We start from the raw sequence: 26044 nt of genomic DNA on the forward strand, positions 1-26044 counted from the left end.
ACAACGAGCTGAGCAAATTACAGACACGCACAGGCACACACACACACACACACGCACATACACACACTTGCAGCACAAGTGCGACCCATTAGAGACGTCTAGCCCCAGTCAACATGCATATGTGGGTGTATATATATATATATTTTTTTTTTTATTTTTTTTTTTTTGCGGGGTCGTAAACCTCAGGACGTGCACAATTGTAGTTTATGCTTTAATTCCTGTTGGCCAACATTGACGCCAAAGTTAACTGTTGGCTCTTGGCTCGGTCTTTCTCAGTTTTATGGGCGGGCCACAGAGCAGACACACACACACACACACACACGTTGTGGCAACGGAGCGAAACCTTAATTACATTGCTCGTTTCAATCAGTCCGCAATGCCCACAGACACTCAAAATGACGGCAGAAGTGCAGCATTTGGTGTGCCTGGGCCGTTTAACTTACGCTCTGGCATCTTCGTCGCCTTCAGATGCACACGCTCGTAACTCAATTACTGCAAAACGGATTTCGGCCAAAGAAGAGGCCAAAAATCAAAAACCAACAGCAAAAAAAAAAAACCAAGTCAAATCGCGCACGCGTCAACCGTAAAACAACAATTTTTTTGATAAATGCATGCCGCTCCCTCCCCCTCGCCACGCCCTTCAACAAGCTCCTTTCATGTCGAGTGTCCTTTGCAGTTGGCACTCTTCACTATGTTCTGTTTATGTGTCTCAGTGTCGCGCATAAAAAGCTAACAAAAGTTGACAAAACCAAAAAGTTTCTTGTCCCATTGGGTTTGGCCAGCATGAATGGTTAGGCAATTCCCCAGCCAATCTATCCCATAAATTAAACCTTTTTCTTTTTTTCTATCCTCCATACAGCTACACAAAATATATGTCAACACATTAAAAACAAACTAACAACTTTTTGTTTTTTTTTTTTATTTGTTATTTTTTTTGCTTGTGATCAAACGCTAACTAATAAAAAAAACATTTGGCAAACAATAAAATACGAAGTAAAAATACGTTTCTGAGACTTTAAATAACTTTGTCTTAAATTAAATTTAGATTGAGAAAAAAAAAAGAACAAAGAAAAGAACATAGACGTTAGGAATATATTTTTTGTCAATTTGTCAGAAAAAGATTAAGCGTACTACTTAAACTTTGGAAACTTCTAGAAAAATTTTAAACCAACTCGAAAAAAAAAATATAATATAATATATTTATTAATATTATATTTTATTTTATATTTATATTTATATTCATACTTATATTATATTATATTATTACATACAATATTATATTATATTATATTATATTATATTATATTATATTATATTTTAATATTATTTTTTTTGTTATTTCCAGAAGTTTCCAAAGCTGTTTTTGGGGAGGTATTTTAAAACTAAGGCTTTGTAAAGCCACGACAGCTAGTAATCCGTCTGAACCTCTGCGGCATCTGAGTGTTAAAGCCTCTATCACAATTTAAAATAAATTATTTTTCATTTTTATCCTAAAAACGTTGCTCTCATCTCTATTCCACTGGCCCTCTCCCCGTCGTATCTATCCAGCGACAGTGTTTTGCTTAAGATTAAATTTCTTAGTTCCCTGTTTTTTATTTCAGCTTGAAAACAAAATATTTGGTAGGCAAACAAACAAAATATTCAAAGGTCATAAAAAATATTTTTAATTTTTAGGTTTGAATATGAGAAAAATTCCTTGTAATTATTATGTTATAAATTGTATGAAAAATATTTTTTTTAAATATATTCGAAAAAAAATACTAATACACCTAAATTGTATTTGATTTATGGCAGCCTTTTCATTTTCCTCTAAATTTTACTTTTAAATGTTTCACATGAAAAATGTTAATTCGCAAAGTTTAAAGATTAATGGGTTTTATATAGAATAATAATAATAATAATAATAACAATAATGCTAAAATTTACTTTTTTACTTTATGGTCAACATGTTTAAATATACATATACATAATGAGTTGTTAAACAAATTAAAGTATAATTTTAATAAAAAATCTTATTTGTCACCAAAATGTTCATAAATTGAATATTTAAACATGTTGACCATTTGAGTATTTTATGAATGAATAATTCAAATGAGGATCCAATGACACGTGCTAGAAATATTTTGCTTAACTTTAATTCCCCAAGATTTAATAATTAAATAATTTCTGTCATTATTTGGATAGAATTTTTTGTAAGATTTTCCCGTAGAAAACAGATAACATTTATTATTCACAATTAATGTTCGAGAATAATAAAGATAAGTTTGACTCGACTGGCAGCCCCGAAGAACAAAAGGCGCCCAAATAGTTAAATCATTAATATCCTTAAAAGCCATTTCAAGCCATATGTTATCTTGGTCGAAACCAATTCAGAGCAACATTTTCTTGAGGCCGGTTATAAAGGGCATCGGAAGCCCCATATAAATTGATAGCTCCCTAGGCGGAACACACAACGACTCACACACACTCAACAAAAACAAATGAAGAAGAAGAAGGCAGCTAGCCACATTAAAGTTTGGCCGAAACAAAACACAAGCTACAACAAAAACAGAATAGCAACCCACAATATGAAGTTACAAAAGTTTGGCTAAACAAAAACTGGCTGAGTGCAAAGATAGATCTGTGTTACCTCGTCCAACTACTGCTCTGGATACTTTAATCCTTTAGGCAAAGTTTCGTTAGCCGCGTGAAGCACTTGTAAGTATTTGGTAAATAATATGCTGCTCACACCTTAACACTTAAGCACACACACACACACACACGCACATACACAGAGAAACACTCGACTCGCTGTCGTCCAGTTGTCCAAGCCACTTTGGCACCTGAACGTATTTCGCGCACAACACGGCCACAGCCAATGCCACATTCACTGGCTTACTAACACTCTTTTTGTAGGCAATTGGCCGCTGTGAGAGAGGTTAGCTTGGCGCTGGCAGAGCCCTCGAGTGGCGAGTTGTTCCTGCCGCACGCACGTCTTAGCACGAACTGAACGCAGCCTGCCAAAAGGACATGCCATCAACAATTATCGCTGCTGGCGCTGGGCTCTGGCTCAGTCGCTGTCGCTGTGTCTGGCTCCGTCGTCGCATTACTCCAGCCGAATAACGGGATGCTGCAACTTCACGTTGCTGCTCATACGGCGACAAATTGAGAGCGCCATAGAGAGCGTGCGAAAATGAGCGCGAGAGGGAAAGCGACAGAGCGAAAGCTTTCAGCATCAGTATGCGTGTGTGGTGAATAACGTTTGATTCTACACTGCGAATTATTTGGAGTAGCTTTCAAATATGAAAAAATAGCTTAAATGAAAATGTATATTAAATAATATTTTTTAAATCAAACTATATATTAATATTAAATTTCAAATTTAACAAGACAAATAAAAATTACAATGAATTTAAAAAAAAAAAAAAAAATGTTAAGATAAGAAAAAAAAAAAAAAATAAAGTGAAAAGAAAATACAAAATATTTAAAAATACATATATATTTTTATTATATATATATATATTATATTTAAATTATATTTATTAACTTGATAATCATTAGTTTGTTAAAATATCTTTTTATTTTATTTAGCAAAAAGTATTTTTTTTTTTTTAATACAATAATTTTACAATAAATTACAATTACAAAATGAATTTTACTAAAAAAGAAAAGAATATGGTAATTTAATTTGAAATTACACAGACTATACACAAACATATAAGACAATATAATATAATATAAAATATGTATTTCAAGTCTTTTTTTTTTTTTTGAAACAAATACCAGACAAAAACCTTGAATAATTTTAATTAAATATTAAAAATTAAAAAATTTTATTTTTCAAGGTAGGTGAACCAAATAAAAGGCAATTGTAACTCATCATCAGACTGACTGCCAATGAATCAACTCTAAAAACATGAACAAAAATGTAAATAAAGAGACAGAACAAGGAAATGGCAGTTATGTAAACAAGCATGCGTACTTTACATATAGCTGTAAAAGCAAAACCAATCAGAAAAGAACAGCGCATACATGTGATATGCAACCTGGTTTTATTAGCAGTGCGACAACTTTTAATAAATGCGAACAAACGGAGCAGACATCAGCAACCCACACAAACACACATATGTAGATACACTATGCGATTGCAATCAAATATGTTGGCACGGAAGCGTTGCGTTGAATCGGCGGCGTCTCATAAGATGTTTAACATAGTGCCAATCAGAATAGATAAACAGAGCTCTGTTAAGCGTTAACAGTGGTCGCTGGCCAACAAGTGCACGTAATTAAAACAACAGACCGGTTGGAACGTAACAGAAATGATCCAAACAATGCTCTCACGCTCTCACGTTAGCTCTGCTGCTCGCGCTCTCTTGGACAACGGAGTGGCGATCGTCGCTCGTCGTAACTGGAACTGTTATCAGCAGCAGCAGCGACGCCGACGTCGACGAAGAGTGCGAACGCTATAACAAAAAAGGCTAAAAGGTAAATTTTAGTTTTAGCGCGTTTTGGAATCTTCAAAAACGCCTTTGTTGCATTCAAATTGAGTTAGTTGCGATTTTAACGGCGACTCGCGCGCATACAACGCGGTTTTGGCAGTGAAGTTCAAGTGATATACAAATATATTATTCAACTCCTTGCTAGCTGGTCGCCAACCAGTGCTTGTGAAACTGTATTAGCCATAATCATAACGAAGCAGAAAAAGCTCTAATCTAATGCCTTTAAACCGTTACGAAATAGTAATATTGTGTGTATAATTATTATTGTTATGTACAATTTTTTTGTACGCGATAAGTAAAAGTTCTATAATTCGTATATATGATGATAATATATTTTATCTGTGAGTTGTAAAGATTTTTGGATTTGCTCAAGAGAAACAGGTAAGCATATTTTAAGCAGGGTTTTTTCGAATAACTGAAATATGGCAGCATTTCCCTAAAGTATTTAGTCATTCGTCTGAATCGCGTACGGCTATGCCTGCCTCTCTCTCTATGTCGGTTGAATTTTTATTATCTTATTGCCATGATAAAAAATAAAAACAAAAATTACCTGATTATCAAAAAAAAAAAAAAAAAAAAATTATAATAAAAAAAAATCTGCAAAAGTCGGCAATAAAAAAAACAAATAATTGCACAATTTTGTAAGATTTTGTCTTGAGCTCTGACTCAATTTAATATATTCAGAATATAATATAAACATTTGAATTCATATTTTTATAGTTCTCAAAAAAAAAAAAATATTGAAAGTTCAATTTGAATAAATATAAACAAAATTTAAGCTCAATAATAATAATTTGAAAAAAGAAACGAAAAAAAAACAGGTATTAAAAAATTATTAGCAACCTGCAGCTTGGCACGTCGTAACTTGTCTTACAATTTGTTGACCTTCAGCATAATGCTCAGCGCTTCGGATTATTATTATTATTATTTATTTAGCTTGTTTTGTTTTGATCTTGAATTTTCGTTGGCCGGCCGTAAGAGACTTAAGAGCTAGTCCTCCTCTTTGTCGTGTAACCGGATTCGGTGGGAAACGGTGTTTCCCCGCACAGCGTGAACCAAATGAACTAGCTCCATTATTGGGTCACTGATCAATGCGGATTTTCCAAGAATAAACAAGGAATATATAATTCAGCTGCAGGAGAGTAGACTAGTAGATACCCTGTTTCGAGTGCGAGCTCACGATATATATGCGTATTAAATGGGTAAATGAAATTAGCAGTTGACCTGGGTAGATAATACCCTATAAAAGTTTATATAAAAATTTACAAAAGAAATTGTTAGAAGGCTTTTCAAAATGTTTTACATGCTTTTAATTTTTGTGTATGATCAAAGGGTATATACCAGTATATAAAAACTGTATTATATATATATCAAAGTGATGTCAGACTAAATCATACCCTCTCTAAAAATATAAATTTGTATATAAATTCTAAATTCTAAGAAGGTTTATTTAACTTTTAAGTGCTTTAAATTCATCTTTGAGTTCAGACAGCAACAAATTTCAATTAGCCTCTGTAAAGCAAGCTTAATTGAAAGTATATCGCATTCTCTTTAAAGTGCGCTGACAGATAATATGCATTTAAATACGTCTGACGACGTCCCCTGCCTAGCTCTAAATAATTAATATGCATGTCATTAAAAGAGTTTCTCATCAGATAGAATGCTTAAGCTTTTATGGGACTCTCCCAACGGCCAAGCCGGACCAAGCGACCAGCTCCTAAAAATAGCCAACTTTACATGCATTTAAAGGCACACAAAGCTATTTTTATATACATATATTGTTAAGCAGCTTTAAATCTTCCACTCTTCGTCTTCTTCTTTTTCTCAACGAGAAATGCGGCCAAGAGTGACGTATCTGAATAATTGAAATGGCATCTTGTTCAAGTTAACGAGGCAAAAAATAGATAAAAGTAAAAATGAATACAAATACGTCAATAAATCAAAAGTAAAACTGCAATCAACTCTCGCACACACGCACACACAATAAGCACATAATGACATGTCAACAAATAGATACATATATAACATCCGTAGAAACTGGTGATAAATGTGAAGCTAAAAGATGCTGACAAATTGTGTTATGCAAGCTGGTTGGATTATAAGTCGCATACCGGGAAGTGAGGTAGCTGCTACATTGAAATTAGCATAAGCTTTTGTCATTAAAAACACAACGAAAATAAAACAAGTGGAAATCCATTAACTATTTTTAATGCAACGCGGCCATAAGACCGGGTCAAACAGAAGGGAAGCAAAAAATAATAATAGAAATAAACAGAGAAAATTGCAGTTTGAATGCTTGTCTAATTTATGGGAACTTTATTTATAGCTGTAGTTTATGTCATCTACAAATATTTAAAGCAAAGCCAAACTGAAGACGGTTTCAGCTTTTGCATATAGAGTTTGAACTTTTAGGAGTTGTTTTAATATAGAACTCCTATTGACTCTATATATATTTTTTTACATTTTCTTAATATATTTTTATTTTTATTTGTAAATTGTTTATTTTTTTAATTGAATTCATTATTTTCTGTATCTGTATCTGTATGTTATAATTATTATTTTTTTTTTCTTAATTTAATTTAATTTTTTTTTTATTTGTATATTTAATTTAAATTTAATTTCAGTTTTTAAATTCTTCACTTGCTATTTGTTTGTATTTTTCATTTATTTTTATAATTTATATTTTTAGTTTTTATTTTTTCGTCATTATCTAAAAATAAATTAATAAATTACAGTTTCAAAAAGCGTAGTATATCACAGCTTCTATAAGTAAAAATCATCAACTATTAACATAAAATAACAAATAGTGAAATAAATGTTGAATGCCAAATTTTTTGCTGTTTCTAATAAGGCAAAAGATAGGCAGTCTATTTATACATACATGCATATATCAAATTTGAGTACCTGTAATACTTAGTTTTAACGTTAATAACTACTTGTTACAAGCTATAAATTATGGCTTTGAAAAATTATATAACGTATATACATATAACAGTCAAATAATTTACGTTAATTATATTGTGCTAATATATGTATAAATTTTGGGGTTTTTTGTTAAGTAAAGAATGTATAGAAGAAAAGTACATATATGCCAGAAGTTATTTTGGAAAATCACAAATAAAGCAGGAAATCCTTTTGGCTGATATAAAAATGCGTGGGAAGCGCAAAGACGGACTTCAAGAATATATATATCAAAGATGAAGCAAAAAACTTCGTCTACTATAGAAACAATGGGCACAATATAAAGAAATAAAAGTGAGAGCTATTTACAAAATACTTAGAGACTCTAAGTTCAATTGAAGATGTCATTAAAATAGCACCAAAAATAATTGTGAAATCTTGAAATATGTTGAGTATACCCTTAGAGAACTCTATGGTTATATTTATATATATTTATATGGTATAACACATATATGTATATATGAGTTCACTACCTCTCACATAAAGCGCTATAATAGAAGCTGACTTTCAGTCAATCCACTAAGCACGCAAATATTTCAACACATAATTATCGTGATAATATCTGCTCACTCACTGAACGCATTCCCAACCACAGGTGAACGATTTTTCCCCCATTTAACCTTCAGCTGTGTCATTTCGTATTAATTCAAAGGGAATTTTCACGTGTGCGGTCAGACGAGACATTAACCAAATAGGTGATAGAGCTTAATCAATTTATACGGGATTTGTGATTTCCAGAAAGCGAATTTAGCACAGGCGCATGAGCAGGTGTGAACTACAGGTGCAACGCCCATTTTGCATATTCATTTTATTTTTAGCTTGTAATTCCTTTTGTTTATCTTCGCTGTTTAATTTCGTCTAATATTTAACTTGTGAACTCATCCATCAACGTGACTTTTAAGGTAATTTTTTTGTTGGCGGCTTAGAAAATGTTAATTAAATTGATTTACTGTCACTTCAATTAATAATTGAAAGTGCTTAATTATGCGATTAGTCATGGCTGAAAGGAAAAAATCACATTCACAGTTCACGGAGATGAACACAGATAATCGATTAGAGGTGTAGATGAAAGTGAGGCAACTTAAATACCCTGTACTAAATGGAGGAGAATTGGAAATTATAAATGGAATGAGTTGTTGTAAGATTTTGATACTGATAATGATTCTAATGATTCATTATCGGTCCTCTTGCTTTCCTAAATCTTTCGTCCTTTCAATTTCCTTTCATATATCCTTCCTCTTTGATCTGCATATCTTCTCTCTTTCCTCTCTTCTCTTTCTCGATCGCTTTATATTCCCTCTCCTTGTCATTGCTTCTGTCTTTTCTTTTCTACTCTACGTTCAACATTTTGATGTCTCTGTCAACACTTCAAGTCTCGTTTATAATGTTCCAGTTCCGGGTATGAGGCGAAGACAGCAAATCGTTTACTTAATTTATTGTTCGATGTCGTTAAAGGCAGCAATAATACCTTTACAGCAGTTTCTAGCAAATATTTTCTCATATGACTGAATCTGGTTTAATAAATTCCAGCCGTGTCAATAGGTGAACTGCTTAAAGCCCAAACAGACAATCGCAATATAATTTGTAAGTCTACATGGCTCAATTGATATTTAATTACCATTAATTAGCATTCATTATCTTTAATGATCTAGACACTCACTCACCCAGAACCGGATATACATATATTTATGTATATGACCGAAGGAAAAAAAACGCATTAATAATAATATATCTAAGCTAAAGTTTGAATCAGTTTTCTTTACAACAAATTTGCATCATAATTCAAGGCATTGATTAAAAAAAAAAAAAAATTATATTTACATGTTAATTAATGTGCCTGAATATTCACAAAAAGTTAGCTGGGACTATAACAAAATTTGCATTTAAGAAAATTTATTTTTTTAAATATGTAAATTTTCTATTTTATAGCAATAGGAATAAATTTGCAGTAAAAATATAATTTTTATAATATTAAAAAGTGCCCTAGATCGAATATAATTATAATTCACACTGCGTAATACGCGTTCAAAGTCCGCTGTTTGCCGATGGAAATTTAACAGTAACTCGATTCTGAATGGTGGCGCAGACGGAAGGAGAGATGAACGGACATCAAGACAGCAACATTGCATATAACCCATATACTCTATTCACTTCATAAAAGTATGAATAAAATACAAAAATGTCGTATATTCTATTTAAAATTAGCAGTCGGGTCTTAGAGATACCTATTGAAAATTTAGTGAAATAATTCAATTTAAGTGATGGAAATTAGATTTCTCTTGGTCAGTATAAGCATTTCAGTTAAGTTGACTCATTACGAATAACCCTTGAATTGATCTACAGCATGAGTCACATTTGTCCACTGAATAAAAGATGAATTTCTAATGGCTCCTGTATATCATATTGCTCGTCGTTAAACGCCCCCACCCCTCCCCCTCCACGAAATACCCGCCTGCAGCGCTTAAAATAAGCTAAATCGATTGATATCACTGCGAAATAATTCTGTTGCCGCTCTTATAAAATTTGATAATAATGTTCATAAATACATTAAATACATTCCCTTTCGGGCTTAAATGAAGTGTCACTTAATTGCTAATTAACGGAAGTGCGTTAGCAGTGCGGACAGCGGCCGTCGAGCCTCAGCTCGGGGCATAAATCTTTAAGTAGCTTTAAGTCCAGACTAAACTATGTGCCAGTGTGACCCCAAGAAAACAAGCAGCAGCTATAAAAAAACAAAAAAAATAACAAAAAAAAAATCGTATCTAATTTTTATGTTTACTGGGCGTCCCTCTCTTTATTGCTCTTGTTGTTGTTGTAGTTGTTGTCTGTTTTCCTTTTCATAATTTATGCGCAGTTCTCTTGATATGCTTTGTGTGCTTCCAGCTGGGAGGCTGGGGCCTCATCTAGCGAGTGGGCCAAAGCTTGGTCCACCACCAGTTGCCATTTGCAGCTCCATCTTTGGTCTTATGGACGTACGTGACTGGTGCGATTCGTCAGTGTAAGTGAGTGTGTGCCTGTGTGTGTGTGTGTGCGAGATAGGACTTGTTTCTATATGTATGCGTGTGTGTTTTGAAGAACAGAGTGCTAATTAATTAAATTTGTACGTGCACTGCTTGTGGGCCAACTTGGCTTGGCTGACCAAATGCTGATAGAGCCCACAATTGCCTAGCATCTAACTGGGCACACACAAGCACACATACACATACACATACTCATACACATACATATATTGTATATTCGCATTAACTGCCAGCCGTAAATCATACTTAAATAAAAATACAATCTATGTCTGTTTCGTCTAAGGCGCGTACCCTACTCAGTCAATATTAAATATTTGATCAATTGTCTTTAGTCGCATGTTGCTGGCTAAGAAAACAAATTCCTCCAAGGCCAAAATAAACGCAGAATTCACATTTGTGAACAAAATTTGATAATAATTTTGGTGTTTATCATAAATGTTTTATGGTTGATGGAGAGTTTGAAGATAAAATTCATATAAATTTTAATATGACCTTTAAATATCTGAAATAATAGACAACAACTATATATACATTCTAGTATAGAATTAAGTTATTGAGTAATTAAACAATTTAAAAAAATAATTAAAAATGTATATAATAATGTTTATCAATACATATGTCGAAAATGTAATGTTATTTTATTTAATTTACAGCAAATTGAATATATTTATAATTGAAACAGCAAAAAGAAATCAACTGCCAAATCTACAATTTCCGCAACAACACAGACACCAACATCCCAAGCAAAACAACAAAACAGAGAAAACAAAATCAAGAGCAACAACCGCAAGCGAAATAAACGTACATCATAATTATGACAAAATGAGCGCAACAACAACGTGCAGCAGACAAAATAACTTTATGAAGAGCTATTACGGTCGGAGCAAGACAATGCACAGTAACAGAGTCCCCACATTAACAGTTCAACTGCTGTTAGTATCTGGACTGCTGCTATGGGAATACGGGTTGACTGAAGCAGCCAGCAGCTTGACAAGTATTAAAGAGACTGGGGGTGAGTTTTTATATTGAAATTTTAAGCGTAATGTTAAATTGCTAAACTGTTAAGAGCAGAGCAGCAGACTATAAATAAATGCAAGCTTTAGAGACGATGATGGTAATGGAAAATGTTGTTTCTATTCTTATACTGTCAAACTATGATTCAACAGTGGCTTGAAAACTTGAGGTCAGCAAATAAATTTATATATATTTATTTTGAAATAATAGATTATTTGATGAAGCTTGTATAATTCTATGATTTTTTAAATAAAAAAAAAAAATTAATAATTAAAAATAAATAACATTCAACTCTGAATTTAACTATAAATATAAGAATAATAAAACTTTCATTGGTTATCAGTGCAAACCAACCTATTGCCAAGCAACATTTCAATACACTCTTTAACGTAAGAGCATATCTGCTGTTAACTCTGAAACTTGTTCCTATCATCCGTTCGAAATGCGAAGAGTGGCTTACGGCTTTAGATGCCGAGCTGTTAGTTCAAAAGCCAGTTGCTGTTAATGCAACTAAATTTTTAAGAGTGACTTAAAACTGTATCAAAAGTAGTACTGTTAAATCTGCAATCTGCAATCTATAGTCAGCGAGCTCAATCCTAATTGGAGTTCAACTTAACAGTGCAAATGCTATTAACTTTGTAGCCTGTAAGAGAATTAAAACTCAAAACACGCATTTACTTGCAAAGTCTATGAGAAGCAACATATGAGTTAGCTAGGTGTTTACAGAAATATTTAATTAGCATCTCAATTAAAAACCAAACAATCATAAACAAATGCTCGTCGTGTGAAAACAGCAAAATAGCAACAAATAGTTAACAGTTTTTAGCCACTGACCTTGGCCAATATTGAGGGACTTAGCATAAATGTAAATGGCAAACAATGCAAAATAATGTTTAGCAGACGAAGAGTCGAAGGGGAGTCACGGGCGGGCCATGCAAATTTGCGCAAGTAATTCCACGCTTACATATCAAATATATGAAGTGTTAAAGCTCATAATCATAATGGCCATAACGAGCCATTGAATGTGTTAACATGGCCAGTCAATAAAATGCGGACAGCTGACAGAATAAGTGCGGTAATAATCGCATTTATGTTAATGGCTATAAATGTATATGCGAGCGTAGTTTGTTTATATGGCAAACATCGAGTAATCTTGTTACTTAATATTTCACATGCTTGAAGAGAAATTTGAAGAAATTGATTTCAATTAGCCTGGCTACAACGTTTCGCTGACCCGCCAGCCAAATGCAAACAATAATTTAAATTTACACAAAATAACAATTAAAAGCCAACAAAAGCTAATTTAAAAATAATATAAATTATAAATGAAAATGTTTACGATTTATACAAGCAGATGCCCTGTAAATGTTTTTATACTCTAAAATTTACGTTGAAAAATTTAATCTAAAAAATTTTTATCTTGGCTTTCGCTAATAAATCAGACTAGAGAATAAATACCAGGCTTTTTTTATTATTATTATTAACTATGGAATATAAAATATACGTTGTAAACAAAAGGTCAGCAGCGCTAATTAAAAAAAAAAAATATTTTTATGAATTTGCGATGTAAAAAAGCATATACCACATATAAAACGAAAAAAATAAATATAAAAAATTGTTAAGGACAAAAATAAGAAAGAAAAATGTATTTAACTGACAAAATTTTACATTGGGCAATATTCCAGAAATATCAATTAAAATTTAATAAGTTATTGCAACTCTACAACTCTCTTTCTCTCTCTCTCTCTCTCTTTTAATTAGAAAAATTGCCTAAAGTAATAAACTGAAAGATACCCTGTATTTAATATAAAAACTGAATGATTTACAAAATTAAGCTATTATTAAATAAATATTGGAAAAACAAATCCCACATCTCTTATATTTCATGTGATATGTCTAAAAACAAAGCCAACTTGTCTAATCAATAATACATACTTCTGTTCGTTCTACACACTTCGAATGTGTCCATAAAAATCTATACAATGCCAACACACTCTGACAAACAGTTCTGCTTTACAATACCCGAAATCAACTTAAAGTTAAAGAGGATTTGGTCTATCAAGTACGTGCTTATCAAATTGTGAATTATTAAATCCTGATATCATACGTATGTGTGTTGTGTGTGTACATAGTCAGTCATAAACCTAACGATGCTTTAATGTATAAATATTTTTATAGCTTCGCAGGTTGCGAAATTGATTTTCCAATTAACAGATTACTTTGTGGTAGACCATAAAGTTATACGACTGGCGAATACTCTATGGACAAAGTTTTACTCATAAATTATGAATGAATTTGATATCATGCATTACAGGGTATGCCAAAATCCGAAATTTCATTTGCACTGCCCGTAGTAATTGTTAATTCTGTTTGTTTGCTTAAATTAAGTCTTTTTTATAGCTTGGCTTTATTAGCTCAGCCGCGGCTTCTTTGTATAATTCGAGCGACACCAGACACAAAACTAACAAAACAAATAAACAAAATATATATACAAGAGCAGTAGGAAAATTGCATTCATAGTGATCAAGCATATACGATAGAACATACCCTATATTCAGTAAAATATAGAAAAAACCTCCAAAAGTTTATAAAAAAAAAAAAAGATAATAAGATGTGTAATTTATATAGTAAACAAACATCGATTAGTTATCAAGCAATAACAGTCTAATAAATAATTAGCTGTTTTCATGATTCTTTACTCAGTTATTAGTATTCTATCAAATTATTAGGGCTACTATTATAAATATATTATGAATGGAATATATAAATATAAAATAATATTTATTTCAAGATAATTTAATTTAGGTTATTTATTTTATATCTTTGTTTTTAAATTACGATTTTTAAAATTATTTATTTTAAGTAAATTTTAAAGTATATAGCATTTATATAAAAATAAAATTTTTATTTTTGTAAATTTTTTTTAAAAATAATTTATTTACATTTGAATAAACTTTACATTTTTTTTTTTTTAATAATTTATTTACATTTGAATAAACTTTATATATCTTATTACAGGGTATTTCTGAAATTAAAAAATAATAAATAAAATAGTGCGAATTATTCACATTACAGTTAAGCAAATTACAGCTGCAAATTACGTTTTGGTTCAAAAACCTCAGCTAATAATAATTCACATTAAGTAATATGTAGTAAAATACGTACATGGAAAAATACACTTAAAAATATATATATATATAAACATATATATTAATTAATGTACATATAAATCTGAATTACAAACAAACAACAAAAAAAAGGTATGCGCGTGACTCTAACAACAAAAAGTAGCGCAAACAGCACAAAACGTTTTTTTGTTTACATTTTATTTGTGTTACTTTTTTGTATTTTATACTCAGTTTTATCAAACATTTATTGTCGTACGATAAACAAATAAACAATTCATGCTCAACACGTGTACAGACATTCATATGAGCAGACAGAAAGCTGAGTGATATGTCACTCAATGCCCAAACAAGGGAGGAAGATGAACTACAGAAGATCATTTAAGTGCTCCCCTATGTAGGCAGCCAGTCTTCATTTGGTATTTATATTGGAGTAAACCAAAGCTAGAATGTTCGAATAGCAGAGAGTGTTCCCATTGGTCACTCGAAGCTCGACAGTAACGACCCCTAATTAGCATTTGAGCGCGACTTCGTGTTTGAGCAAGAGTCGCTCTAAGTATATAGTGGGGGGTGGGGGTCTGTCGTGCAGTGCAGTAAAGTGAAGTGAAGGGAAGTAAAGTAATGTGAGGTGTATGATCGTTCAGCTAAGCATTAAAGACTTAGAGGAAAGACTAAGAGGTAATACTGAGAGAACACACTTAGAAGAAATGCTTAAAGGAAATAGAGCAAGTACTTAGAAGAAATACTTAGAAGAAAATACTAAGAGGAAACAGAAGAAATAATTTGATGAGCTACTTAGAGGAAATACTCAAAGGAAATTCCTAGAGGAAACACTTAGAAAAAATGATTTGATGAAATATTTAGGGGAAATATTTAGAGGAAAAATTTAGAGAAAATACTTACAGGAAATATTTTGATGATATACTTAGAGGAAAATACTTAGATGAAATGCTTAGAGGAAATACTTTGAAAAATACTTAAAAGAAAAAATAATACTAAGAATTTAAGAAAATGTAAATAGATAATTATCTATTAAGCTCTATTATATATATTTCAAAAAATAAAATAAAATGTACTAATAATAATATATATGTTAAACTAATTGTGTGTTCAAACTAGATTGAGTTTCCACTAATGGTAGCAGAAATTCGTCCACAAAAAAGTATATACATATATATAAATATATTTATATAAAAAAAATGGATATTATGGCTGCTGCTCTGCTTTCAAAGTGCGATTTAAAACGTTAATCCACGCCTGGATTACTTTCTCATTATATTTTATTGTTTACATTTTGTCTGTTTTTGTTTACACCAGCTTATTTTCGTCACTCATAGTAAAATTAATTTCTCTACCTTCCCTTTCAGCCGCCGGTAGCACCTACTGTGAGTATAAGGAGCACAATGTAACCCACCAGAAGGAACAAGGTGCCGTCTGGTTTGATGCACAGAACAATTGCCTGGTTTACACCTGCGCCGCAGGTGTTGGCACTGAGCCACAGGCACACATCGTCGTCACTCAAATTGATTGTAATGAATTTTACTGTGATGTGGTTAGTATTTAATTAAGTTGCTCACCAAAATATGTATATTTAAGAAAATACATTTTAAATTAAAAATTACATATGCAACAAATCAATATATATACACATCATAGAAATCCATACTTTAATACAATAATTTTATAATAATAATAAGTATTATAAAAATAATAAGTACTAACTTATTAATAATAATAAATGTAATCAAATTTTTAACAAGAACGAAGCATAAAAAAATATAAATAAATAATATAAAAATACATAAAATTTATATTTTATAGAAATACATATATATGTGTCTTTAATTTAAAATTCCATTCTAACATATCTGCCATTAATAATTTATAGACTTTTGCATTAATATTTGCTTCGATTTTCGCAGGGCACTGAGCTGCGCAAGACGTCGAGCAGCTGCTGCGGTGAGTGCGTGCGGACGCACTGCCAGCACAACAATACCCTGTACGCGGTGGGCGAGTCGTGGCATAATGATGCCGACTGCACGCTGCTCGAGTGCGCGCGTCGGGACAATGGCGAGATAACAATCAATAGCTATAGGCGCACCTGTCCGCCGATCGATCCGAGCTGCCCGGCCGAGCGCATCTACAGGAATAGCTGTTGCTTCGTCTGCCGCCCGTTGGCCACGTCGCGGATCGAGCAGCTGGATGATGTCGAGGTGACCTCAGATATCTGGACAGCCGAATGGTATCGCCAGCATCCGTGCCTGCGCGACTGTCAAGCCGGTGCGCCGCCCATGACGTGCCACTACACGTTCGTTGTCGAATGGTATCAGACCTTCTCGAAGGCCTGCTACGACTGCCCACTCAATCTGACCGATTGCGAGCGGCCGCACTGCATCATGGGCGATGGACTGCAGCGCAGCATCACCGTGGTCAATCGCATGATGCCCGGTCCAGCGATAGAGGTATGCGAGGGCGATCAGATTGTCGTCGATGTCAAGAATAATCTGCTGGGCGAGAGCACCACGATCCACTGGCATGGCTTGCACCAGAAGAAGACGCCCTATATGGATGGCGTGCCGCACATCACTCAGTGTCCCATCTCGCCGCATGCCACATTCCGCTACAGCTTTCCGGCTGACAACCCCGGCACGCATTTCTGGCATTCGCATACGGGCATGCAGCGTGGCGACGGCGTCTTCGGGCCGCTCATCATACGTCGGCCCAAGCAGACGGAGCCACACGGCGGCCTCTACGACTTTGATCTCAGCGAACATGTGCTGGTGGTGCAGGACTGGATACATGATACGGGCGCCAGCATCTTTGCCTTTCATCATCATTCCAGCGGCGACAATAAGCCGCACAATATACTCATCAATGGGCGTGGCAGATACTACAATCGCATCTGGGCGAACATGAAGCGACAGCATCGCATGGCGACGCAGGCAGCGGCAACAGAGGAGCCAGAGGCGGGTAGATATGAGCCTACTTCTAAGGTTTCAGCTTCGGGTTGGGACTCGGGATCAGCTGCGGCTTCAGCTTCGGGCTCAGCTCCCACTTCAGCATCGGGCTTAGCTTCAACTTTCAGCCCAACTTCGGCATCAGCTTCGGCTTCGGCTTCAACTTCCGCTCCAGCTTCAGGCAGATCGCCTCAGCTCAAGTCAGCTCGCCTTAACGCAAAGACTACTGATGCGTTCAATAATGATGGGAAGACTTTAAGGGAGGATTCGGAAAATCTAGGTAAATCTCTTTTCTTGATTTCTTCTTTCATACAAAATTCACTCTTTATGACATCTCTTTATATAATCTACCATACAATATTCTCTCATATTGATTCCTCCTTTGATATTATCCACGTTACAAAATTCTCTCTATTTGATGTCTCTTTACATATTAACTATTATTTAATATTCAACCTTACAATATTCTCTTATATATGCTCAATATTATTCACTTAACGGAATTCTCTCTATTCAATATCTGTTCTCATATTATATATCTTAAAATATACTCTCTCTCTCTCTCTCTCTGCTTTTCTTATTATTCACCATACTTTCTCTCACCTTTAATATTTTCTACCTTACAATATTCTCACTTCTTGATTCCTCTTTCCATATCATCTACTTAGAAATCATTAACAACTTCTTTACAACTCTTACAGCTGGATCAACTCCATGTCTTTCAGCTAGTCACTATATATTACCCCATTACATGTTAATCATTCTCGCCCTACTCTAATTTCTTTTCAGCAACCACAACTACTCCAGCAGCCACGCCACCAAATCTCATCCAACTGCTCTCCAACGAGCCGTTGCAGCCGCCGAGCAACAGCAGCGAGTCATCGGCCGCAACAGTGGTTCATTCGCGTCCACGTCGTGGGAATCTGCAGGAGATCCCATTGGAGCAGATACCGCATCAGGTGTATCACGTGAAGCGCGGCTTTCGATATCGCTTTCGCATTGTGAACGCCGAGTATCTGAACTGCCCCATTGTGTTGTCTGTGGATGATCACATGCTGACCGCCATCAATTCGGATGGCTATGACATTGAGGCCATGGAGGTGGGGTCCATTGTCACCTATTCGGGCGAACGTTTCGACTTTGTGCTGAATGCCAATCAGGCGGTTAACAACTATTGGATTCGTCTCAAGGGTCTGATGGACTGCAGCGAGCGGTTTACGTCCGCCTTCCAGGTGGCCATATTGCGCTATGAAGGTGCGCCCGAGGCGGAGCCAAGCGCCGAGCTGCGCTACGATCACAATGCGACGGGCATTGAGCTGAATGTGATGAATCGCGGGCCGGGCTATCCGGATACCAAGACCGTGGCCGAGATGCGAGCCTTGCCCATATACGACTCGGTCTCGGGCATCGACGATGATACCCTGAAGCCGGAGGCCGACTACAAATTCTTTGTCTACTATGACTTCTATCGCAAAGACAATCCGGAATTCCATCACAGCGACTACTACAGCATGTCTGACAATGTGTCCAGGGAGAACATGTTGTACACGCCGCAGCTGAATCACATCTCGCTCAAGTTTCCATCGGTGGCGCTGCTGCCGCAACGTCATCAGCTGAGCGACGCGCTCTTCTGCAATGAGACGACGCTCGCCCAGCAGGGCATCGATTGCCGCGAGCAGTTCTGCAAGTGCCATCATGTGCTTCAGGTGCCGCTGAATGCGGTCGTCGAGCTGATCATCGTCGACGAGGGCTTCACGTTCTATGCCAATCATCCGTTCCATCTGCATGGCAATGCGTTTCGGGTCATCGGGCTGGAGCGTCTGGGCGAGAATGTGACTATTGAAATGGTGAGTGAATACTTCCAATAAATATCCAAATATCCAATCAAATTTTACCAAATATTATTCCCATTGCAGATCAAGCAGTTGGATCAGTTTAAGCTGCTCAGGCGCAACCTGATCAATCCTCCGGTCAAGGACACGGTCACCGTGCCCGATGGCGGCTACACGATCATACGCTTCGAGGCCTACAATCCCGGCTATTGGCTCTTCCACTGTCACATTGAGTTCCATGCGGAAATCGGTATGGCTCTGGTGCTCAAAGTGGGCGACGATGATAAAATGGTGCCGGTGCCGCATAATTTTCCCACCTGCGGTGATTATGTGCCCGATGGACGGGAGGAGACGTCGTCGACAGTTGATACATCCGAAAACCCACCGACTCGAGTGCCACCCACAAAGGACATATCGGCTAGGCATTTGGCAACAGCTCTGCCCCTACTTGCCCTCATTTTACACCAACTATAGCGGATCCCCATTCACTAACCCAATGCTATCATGACACTGGTTCTGTTTTTAGGTCACTTTAAATCACAATTTCAAACTAATTGCCATTCAGATTAGCTTCTTTAACAACAGATCAGGCAATGGATAGCCTGTTAAATTTAACAGTCATTTTATAGTCTCTTTATATATGTGGGAATTTCATAATTATTTTATTTTAACTTTGGATTAGCCAACCTTCCTGAAAAACTATACAAGTTGCCTATCAAATAAGAAAATTGCTGTTAAATTTAACAGTCATTTAACATTCAGCTTACCTACATTTAACATTCACTTTAACAACATATAATTCCATAGAATTTGTTATATTTTTTAGTATTTTTCAAGCCAGTATTCATTATCTGTTCAGAGAATTTGTGAAATACTCATCTGACATGGCCTTAACTACTATTAACTTAAATCCATGCAAAACGAAATCTTGATTTTATGTGACTCAAAAGATTTACTTGGTTTCATTTTAACATAAACATCTGTGATTGTCTACAACATTTCATTAGTTCTTAAGCGTACAAATGTTCAGCATTTTGTAAATAAGTTATTAAAAGTTTTTAATTTAAATGAAGATTACATTTCGTTTCTTTTTTGAACTTATTTTTGGATTGTTTTTGACTTTTAGGATTTTTGGAATTTATTAACAATACTTTTATTTGATTTAGAGTGCCTTCTATTGGCACCAAAGTAAGGTGTTTTGCTTTTAAGTACAGTGCCGAAAAAAAAAAGAAAAATGCAGGGAAGCCTCTTATCTGATTTGGAGGTGGAAAGTAATGTCTTACCATACTATGGTTTTGGAGATTTGGTGCCAATAGAAGGCACTCTAAATCAATCAGGATATCTGCCAATATTAAATCACCATGATTTTACACCGGGAACTTAACTATTTCCAACCATCGACTGGGTATTGCAGCAAGATAATGCTCCTTGCCATAAAGATCAATACCCACAAAGTTTTTGAGCGACTTAAGCCAAGCCATTCTGCCCAGTTCTTCGCAAAGTTCGGACCTTATCAAATGAAAATGTTTGAGCTATGATTAAATCTATCAGATTATTCGAAAAGGACCGAAACGGGACGATATCATCAAGGAAATTACCAAAATTTGGTCGAAATTAAGAATTGACTTTGAACTAAACACTAATTTATAATTTATATAAAACAAAAATCCAAAATAAATAACATTTAATAATAGCAATAAATATTGTTTAGGTTTTGTGTAAGTTCTTAAAACGCAAACAAAATGTGTGTAAACCTCTAAGTAATTGTTCTTTTCGCTCTATTTATTTGCATGTACCGTTATTTTAGCAATATCTTCAGCCGATCGCTTCTACACAGAATAAACTTTATGTCACAAAAGTTTTTTTTTTTTCAAAAACGGTTCACAAAAACAACAAAAGAAACTCTTTAAGCAGAGCATGCAGAAAAATGTTCGGTATGTAAATACTTTTGACCACCTCTGTATATACATAGACTTAAATTCTCCATGATGCAAATTATCTTTATATTACCTAATGTGAAAGAAATTCTAAAAAGTAATAGATTTAGGATTTGTGAATTTCTAAGCTGCGCAAAAGCTAATTAAATCAAGAAATTCTCCTCCAACGGACTTTGATAAGAATTAAGCAAAAACAAACAGACGAAAAAAATGTCATCAAACCCTGGAATTTCAGCTTATCTGAGGTATTGTTGAAAAGCAAACATCTGGTCTCATGACCAATGCAGGTGACCTCTGACCGAACACCCCATGCAGGTTAATCAGCATTATAATAATATATGTGCCCGTGATATAGCAGACGATCAGCCTATAAAAGGCGCACTCCGAATTGCATTTGGCACAGCAATCTAGCAAGATGTACGACTGGTCAGGCAAGAATGTGGTTTACGCCGGTGGATTCACGGGCATTGGATTCCAGCTAATGCATCAGCTGATGCAGCGCCAGATGAAGATGAAAATGCTTGGCATCATGCATCACATGGAGAACGTGGAGATGATGAAGAAACTGCAGGCGGAAAACCCCAGCGTGAAGGTCGTCTTCATGCAGGTGAACCTAATGGACAAATCATCCATTGAGCAGGCGATGACGAAAATGGGACAAATGATGGGCAACATCGATGTGCTGCTGAACTGTGAGGATGTGCTGCTCGATAAGGATGTGGAGACTACGATGGGCGTCAATCTGGTAAGCAAATGAAATCAGAGGATGCATCATAAACTAAATGTCTCTCTCTCTCTCTCTCTCTCTCTCTCGTTCTCTCTGCAGATGGGCATGATTCACATGACCATGAAGGCCATGCCCTATATGGACAAGACGCAGATGGGCAAGGGCGGCATGGTTATCAACATGTCCTCGGTCTATGGCCTGGAGCCGGCACCAGCCTTTGCCGTCTATGCGGCGGCCAAGCATGGCGTCATTGGATTCACCCGTTCAATGGGCGATAAGCGTATCCATCAGATGACCGGAGTTATGTTTATGGCCATGTGCCCAGGTCTAACCAGCACCGAGATGATGATGAATCTGCGCGACAATGTCACCTGGAGCCATTCCGAGTCGATGGTGGAGGCCATCGAGAGTGCCAAGCACCAGACGCCCGAGCAGGCGGCCACTCAAATCATGAAGGCCATCGACATGATGAAAAATGGCAGCATGTGGATCGTCAGCATGGGACAGCTGAAGGAGGTGAATCCACAAATGCACTGGCAAATGTAAGCCACACCTTAATATCGAATAATAAAGAAGCAGCTTTTGTTTTGTTGAAGCAAAATCGGAGGGTACTTTGTGTATCAGGGATGAATATGGGATGATCTGAGATTACGATTGATAATGATATTGGGTAATAATTGCAAGCTTTCGTTCGAGATAGGGGCTAATATGAGTGAGATATATAAATACTGACTTATATTATTTAATAATTTATACAAGATTTTTCAAACTACTTAACATATATCGATCGGCATCCAAGCAGCTTATCCCAATTATTCAAATCAATATAATGTAAATTAAATATATATATATATATATATATATATATATATATATATATATATATATATATATATATATATATATATATATATATATATATATAAATAGCTCACATGAAATCGCATGCGCAGTTTACAACATAAAAAATTAAATTCTATAATGCATTTATAGCAGGGGCTATAATTATACAATGGAATTTATAAAATGATTAATAACAATAATTAACAAAGTTTTAATAATATATATAAGTTATATAATAATATATGTATATAAGTTTTAAAATATAAATTTGAAATTTATATATATTTATATTGTACATACATATATAATTGCACATACATGGAATGTTGTCACAACATTCTTGTGTGTGTGTATGCTGATCAAGATGATTTATAATAGCTAATTATAGGTATATACTTTGGCATTATTGTATTCATATGCATATATATATCACTAAGGCACGCATTTTTAAAGATGGTTGCCAATATTGTCATATAAAGTACGTTTAGCTATATACTGTTATATACACAGATTGTGTATTAGTATTAAAGTCATCACATATTTATATATAGCTTGCATTAAATGCGGATCAGTTACACATGTAGACTAACTACCGTGTAGTAAATATTGCTTATACATAAGGTTACTAAATAAGGCAGTTGAGTTCTTTGTTTGCATTGTTTGTCTTTTCTAATCGCACAATTCTTGTTGCACCATTCGCTTGAGTTCCTTTTGAAAGTCCGCTGATGTGAAGCTGCGATTTGCTCGTAAGAATTTGTCCAGCAGCTGTGCCTGACAGCGGCCCACATTCATCATGGAGCGCCAATCGCTGGCGTATTTGGGTTTCTTTCGTTGCTGCAGTGGCGCATAGGCCGGAGGCAGTGGACAGCTGTAATGCTTCTCATTAGCCGACTGCGACTGAGGCGTGAAACTGGCATACTCGCACATAAGGCACTCGAACTTATGAAACAGCGATAGCTCCGCTTTCTGCGGCTCAGTGTGATAGCGACGCGTTAGCAAATGCTGCAATAGCATCGAATTAGCAATGGGGTTGGCGCGATTCAGCTTGTGGCTGCGATACGTATCGTAGGCCGTTGCGTTCTCATCCAAAAAGTGCAAATGGGCAGCCAGCGCGGAGGCATTGGCGAAATCAGCTACATACACGGCGGAGTTGAGGTGCGGCTCCCAGTCCTAAAAAAAATGCAGAGTTTATATAATGGCTATGAACAGATTATGGAATTTTGTAGGCTATGGTAACATACGCGTATGCTGGGCGAACCAAAATAAATGGGTATAATGCCAGCAATGAGTGGACGCCAATATTTCTCGGTAATATAATCCTCGCAGACGCCATTCTCAATGGCAATCATGAATTTATACGGTGACAGGAAGCGCAATAATTCATCCGAATACAGATTGTTTAAATAGTCATTTTGTAGTCTGGAAGATGGGAATATAAGGCATATATATGTAGAATTTTGCAACTTCTGCTCACTTGGCGGGCAAATCCCGATTGTGTAGACATCCGCCGTATGAGTCCACCTGTATGTACTGCATTAGCTCCTGCACGTAATCCTCTCGCCCGGACATCGTATTGCAATCGGTTTGCAGAAAGACCACCGAGCCGATTTGATCATTAAACTGCAACACCTGCTTATCCTCGAAGGAGCGAAAGAAATCCATCGAACTCAAATCGCTGGCATAGGGCAGATATTGTGTGGTCAAAGGTAAATTGCTGTGTCTGCTGAATGTGGACGTATAATTGAAATGCTGCAGGAATTCAGTGTAGGGCACAAAGGGCACATTCCGTGGCGACTCCTCGTGTAGCAAACCCCATTGGTGAGCTCGTCGCCGTGGCAGTGGATAGTCAAAGGTTTTCAAGTTGGAGCCATAGAAGAGAATCCCCTGTAAAAGAGCACAAAAAATGTAATATAAAACCGGTAAAACTCTAATCTAGCTGCCCGACTAGAAGGTAAAGAGAATGAGTTGAGGGTATAAAAACAAACAAAAAGGTTTGAATGTTTGTGTGGAAAATTCTTTGTGTTGCCAATTGTTTCGTTTTGCTTAAATGTTGAGGTACGTAAAGCAATTTATCGGAATTTTAGGCATAGTATCTACGTAATCTTCACTCACAATTACCTATACTTGTAACTGACCTTCAAAGGGGAGTTTGCTCAAATTTGGAGCCGGTTTCCAAAAATATATAACAAAAATCGAAAATTCATTTGAATGTATGTGCTTCAAAGATGTGCAAAATATAATTTTATAACTGATTTTTGATAAGGTTTTTAATCGTTAAAAAAAAAAAAACGGGAATAGTTATAGTTAAATCAAACTCTGTCCGCACATAGTATATATGGACTTTAAGGAAATACAAGTTTCTAGTTCTTATATCTCCTAAAATCAACACGCAGGAAAAACGAGCTAAAATAGACTCAGCTTATCGTCATGATCAAGGAAATTCATAATTACATACACATGCACTTTAAGCCACGCCTCCCTCTACCCGTTACACACATTGGAACAAACTCATTATACCCCGATTTACCATTTTTAGGGTATACAGAATACAAATATGAAAAATAAAATCGGCGTTTAAATTTTTGTTTATCAGCTAAAAGCCGGATGCAAAGATGTCGCCTCTGTCTCTCTCTCTCCCTCTTTGCCTATGCTTTTCTTTCTCACCCTCGCTTCCTGCAGTTTTTTGTGATTGTTCGTGACATGACATGTCCGCGCTCCGCAGCGCCGCAACTCGTTGTACGGCCAGGTCACATCGTTCGTCCACCAGAGCAGCAGCGGCACACCATCTCGGATGTCGTCCTTCTCGCGGTTGACAACATACCAATAGATGAGAGCCACACTCCACAGCCAGAGGAAGCAGACGGTTAGGATCATCAATTGACGTTTGCGCCACAGTCGCATTGTGAATTTATATAGGTAATTTATGTGGGAGACGTCCGAGCCGCATGCCACAAATTTAAGGAACGCGCGCGCGAAAAACAGCCGAAAATTTTGCAGCTGCTCGTCTTCTTATTGTAACTATTTCGTGCAGTGCTGCAAAACCCTTGAAAGCAGTGGCAGAAAGTTACAATAGGTACGACGTGCACATTAAAACAAAAAGCAGGGCCAACTATGCTTCTACTAAATTCAGTTCAGTATTAAATAAGTGGA

At 35.6% G+C, this 26044-nt stretch overlaps 4 protein-coding genes across 7 annotated transcripts in view; 2 read left to right on the forward strand and 2 right to left on the reverse strand.

Moving 5' to 3' along the window:
• Window positions 1-2998, reverse strand: part of LOC6576986 (potassium voltage-gated channel protein Shaw) — a 57416-nt gene extending 54418 nt beyond the window's left edge. Inside the window, exon 1 of one of the 3 annotated variants that reach the window (XM_032728701.2) lies at window positions 2630-2998. The gene's annotated coding sequence lies outside the window, so the exon portion shown is untranslated. The remainder of the gene's footprint in view (window positions 1-2629) is intronic. The other 2 variants (XM_032728703.2, XM_002002926.4) reach the window with 2 other exon arrangements.
• Window positions 2999-4514: 1516 nt separating this feature from the next.
• Window positions 4515-20459, forward strand: LOC6576988. 2 transcript variants are annotated; one of them, XM_032728938.2, is made up of 6 exons: window positions 4515-4859; window positions 11113-11471; window positions 15966-16150; window positions 16521-17835; window positions 18345-19402; window positions 19472-20459. In XM_032728938.2, exons 2-6 carry the CDS (start codon window positions 11282-11284, stop codon window positions 19859-19861), a joined length of 3138 nt encoding a protein of 1045 aa, XP_032584829.1. In that variant the 5' UTR covers window positions 4515-4859; window positions 11113-11281; the 3' UTR covers window positions 19862-20459. The 2 variants fall into 2 exon arrangements, with proteins under 2 accessions (XP_032584829.1, XP_032584830.1); XM_032728939.2 differs by having other exon boundaries at window positions 11142-11471.
• Window positions 20460-21739: 1280 nt separating this feature from the next.
• Window positions 21740-22652, forward strand: LOC6576989 (fat body protein 2). The gene is made up of 2 exons (XM_002002929.3): window positions 21740-22069; window positions 22151-22652. Exons 1-2 carry the CDS (start codon window positions 21740-21742, stop codon window positions 22595-22597), a joined length of 777 nt encoding a protein of 258 aa, XP_002002965.1. The 3' UTR covers window positions 22598-22652.
• Window positions 22653-23143: 491 nt separating this feature from the next.
• LOC6576990 (alpha-(1,3)-fucosyltransferase B) lies at window positions 23144-25988 on the reverse strand. Its single transcript, XM_002002930.4, has 4 exons — window positions 25559-25988; window positions 24369-24778; window positions 24136-24313; window positions 23144-24064 (listed from the first exon to the last, which is right to left on the reverse strand). Exons 1-4 carry the CDS (start codon window positions 25793-25795, stop codon window positions 23564-23566), a joined length of 1326 nt encoding a protein of 441 aa, XP_002002966.1. The 5' UTR covers window positions 25796-25988; the 3' UTR covers window positions 23144-23563.
• Between the last annotated feature and the right edge of the window lie 56 nt (window positions 25989-26044).

The sequence above is a fragment of the Drosophila mojavensis genome, unplaced genomic scaffold (genome assembly GCF_018153725.1).
Source record: "Drosophila mojavensis isolate 15081-1352.22 unplaced genomic scaffold, ASM1815372v1 contig_36, whole genome shotgun sequence".
Lineage (NCBI taxonomy): Eukaryota > Metazoa > Arthropoda > Insecta > Diptera > Drosophilidae > Drosophila > Drosophila mojavensis.

Coding starts and splice junctions, on each gene's coding strand:
- LOC6576988 (XM_032728938.2), top strand. CDS start 11,282: ATGAGCGCAACAACAACGTGCAGCAGACAAAATAACTTTATGAAGAGC. Junction 11,472..15,965: donor AAGTATTAAAGAGACTGGGG/GTGAGTTTTTAT, acceptor CTTCCCTTTCAG/CCGCCGGTAGCACCTACTGT. Junction 17,836..18,344: donor GGAGGATTCGGAAAATCTAG/GTAAATCTCTTT, acceptor ATTTCTTTTCAG/CAACCACAACTACTCCAGCA.
- LOC6576989 (XM_002002929.3), top strand. CDS start 21,740: ATGTACGACTGGTCAGGCAAGAATGTGGTTTACGCCGGTGGATTCACG. Junction 22,070..22,150: donor CTACGATGGGCGTCAATCTG/GTAAGCAAATGA, acceptor TTCTCTCTGCAG/ATGGGCATGATTCACATGAC.
- LOC6576990 (XM_002002930.4), bottom strand. CDS start 25,795: ATGCGACTGTGGCGCAAACGTCAATTGATGATCCTAACCGTCTGCTTC. Junction 24,314..24,368: donor AATCGGGATTTGCCCGCCAA/GTGAGCAGAAGT, acceptor CCCATCTTCCAG/ACTACAAAATGACTATTTAA. Junction 24,065..24,135: donor TTGGTTCGCCCAGCATACGC/GTATGTTACCAT, acceptor CATTTTTTTTAG/GACTGGGAGCCGCACCTCAA.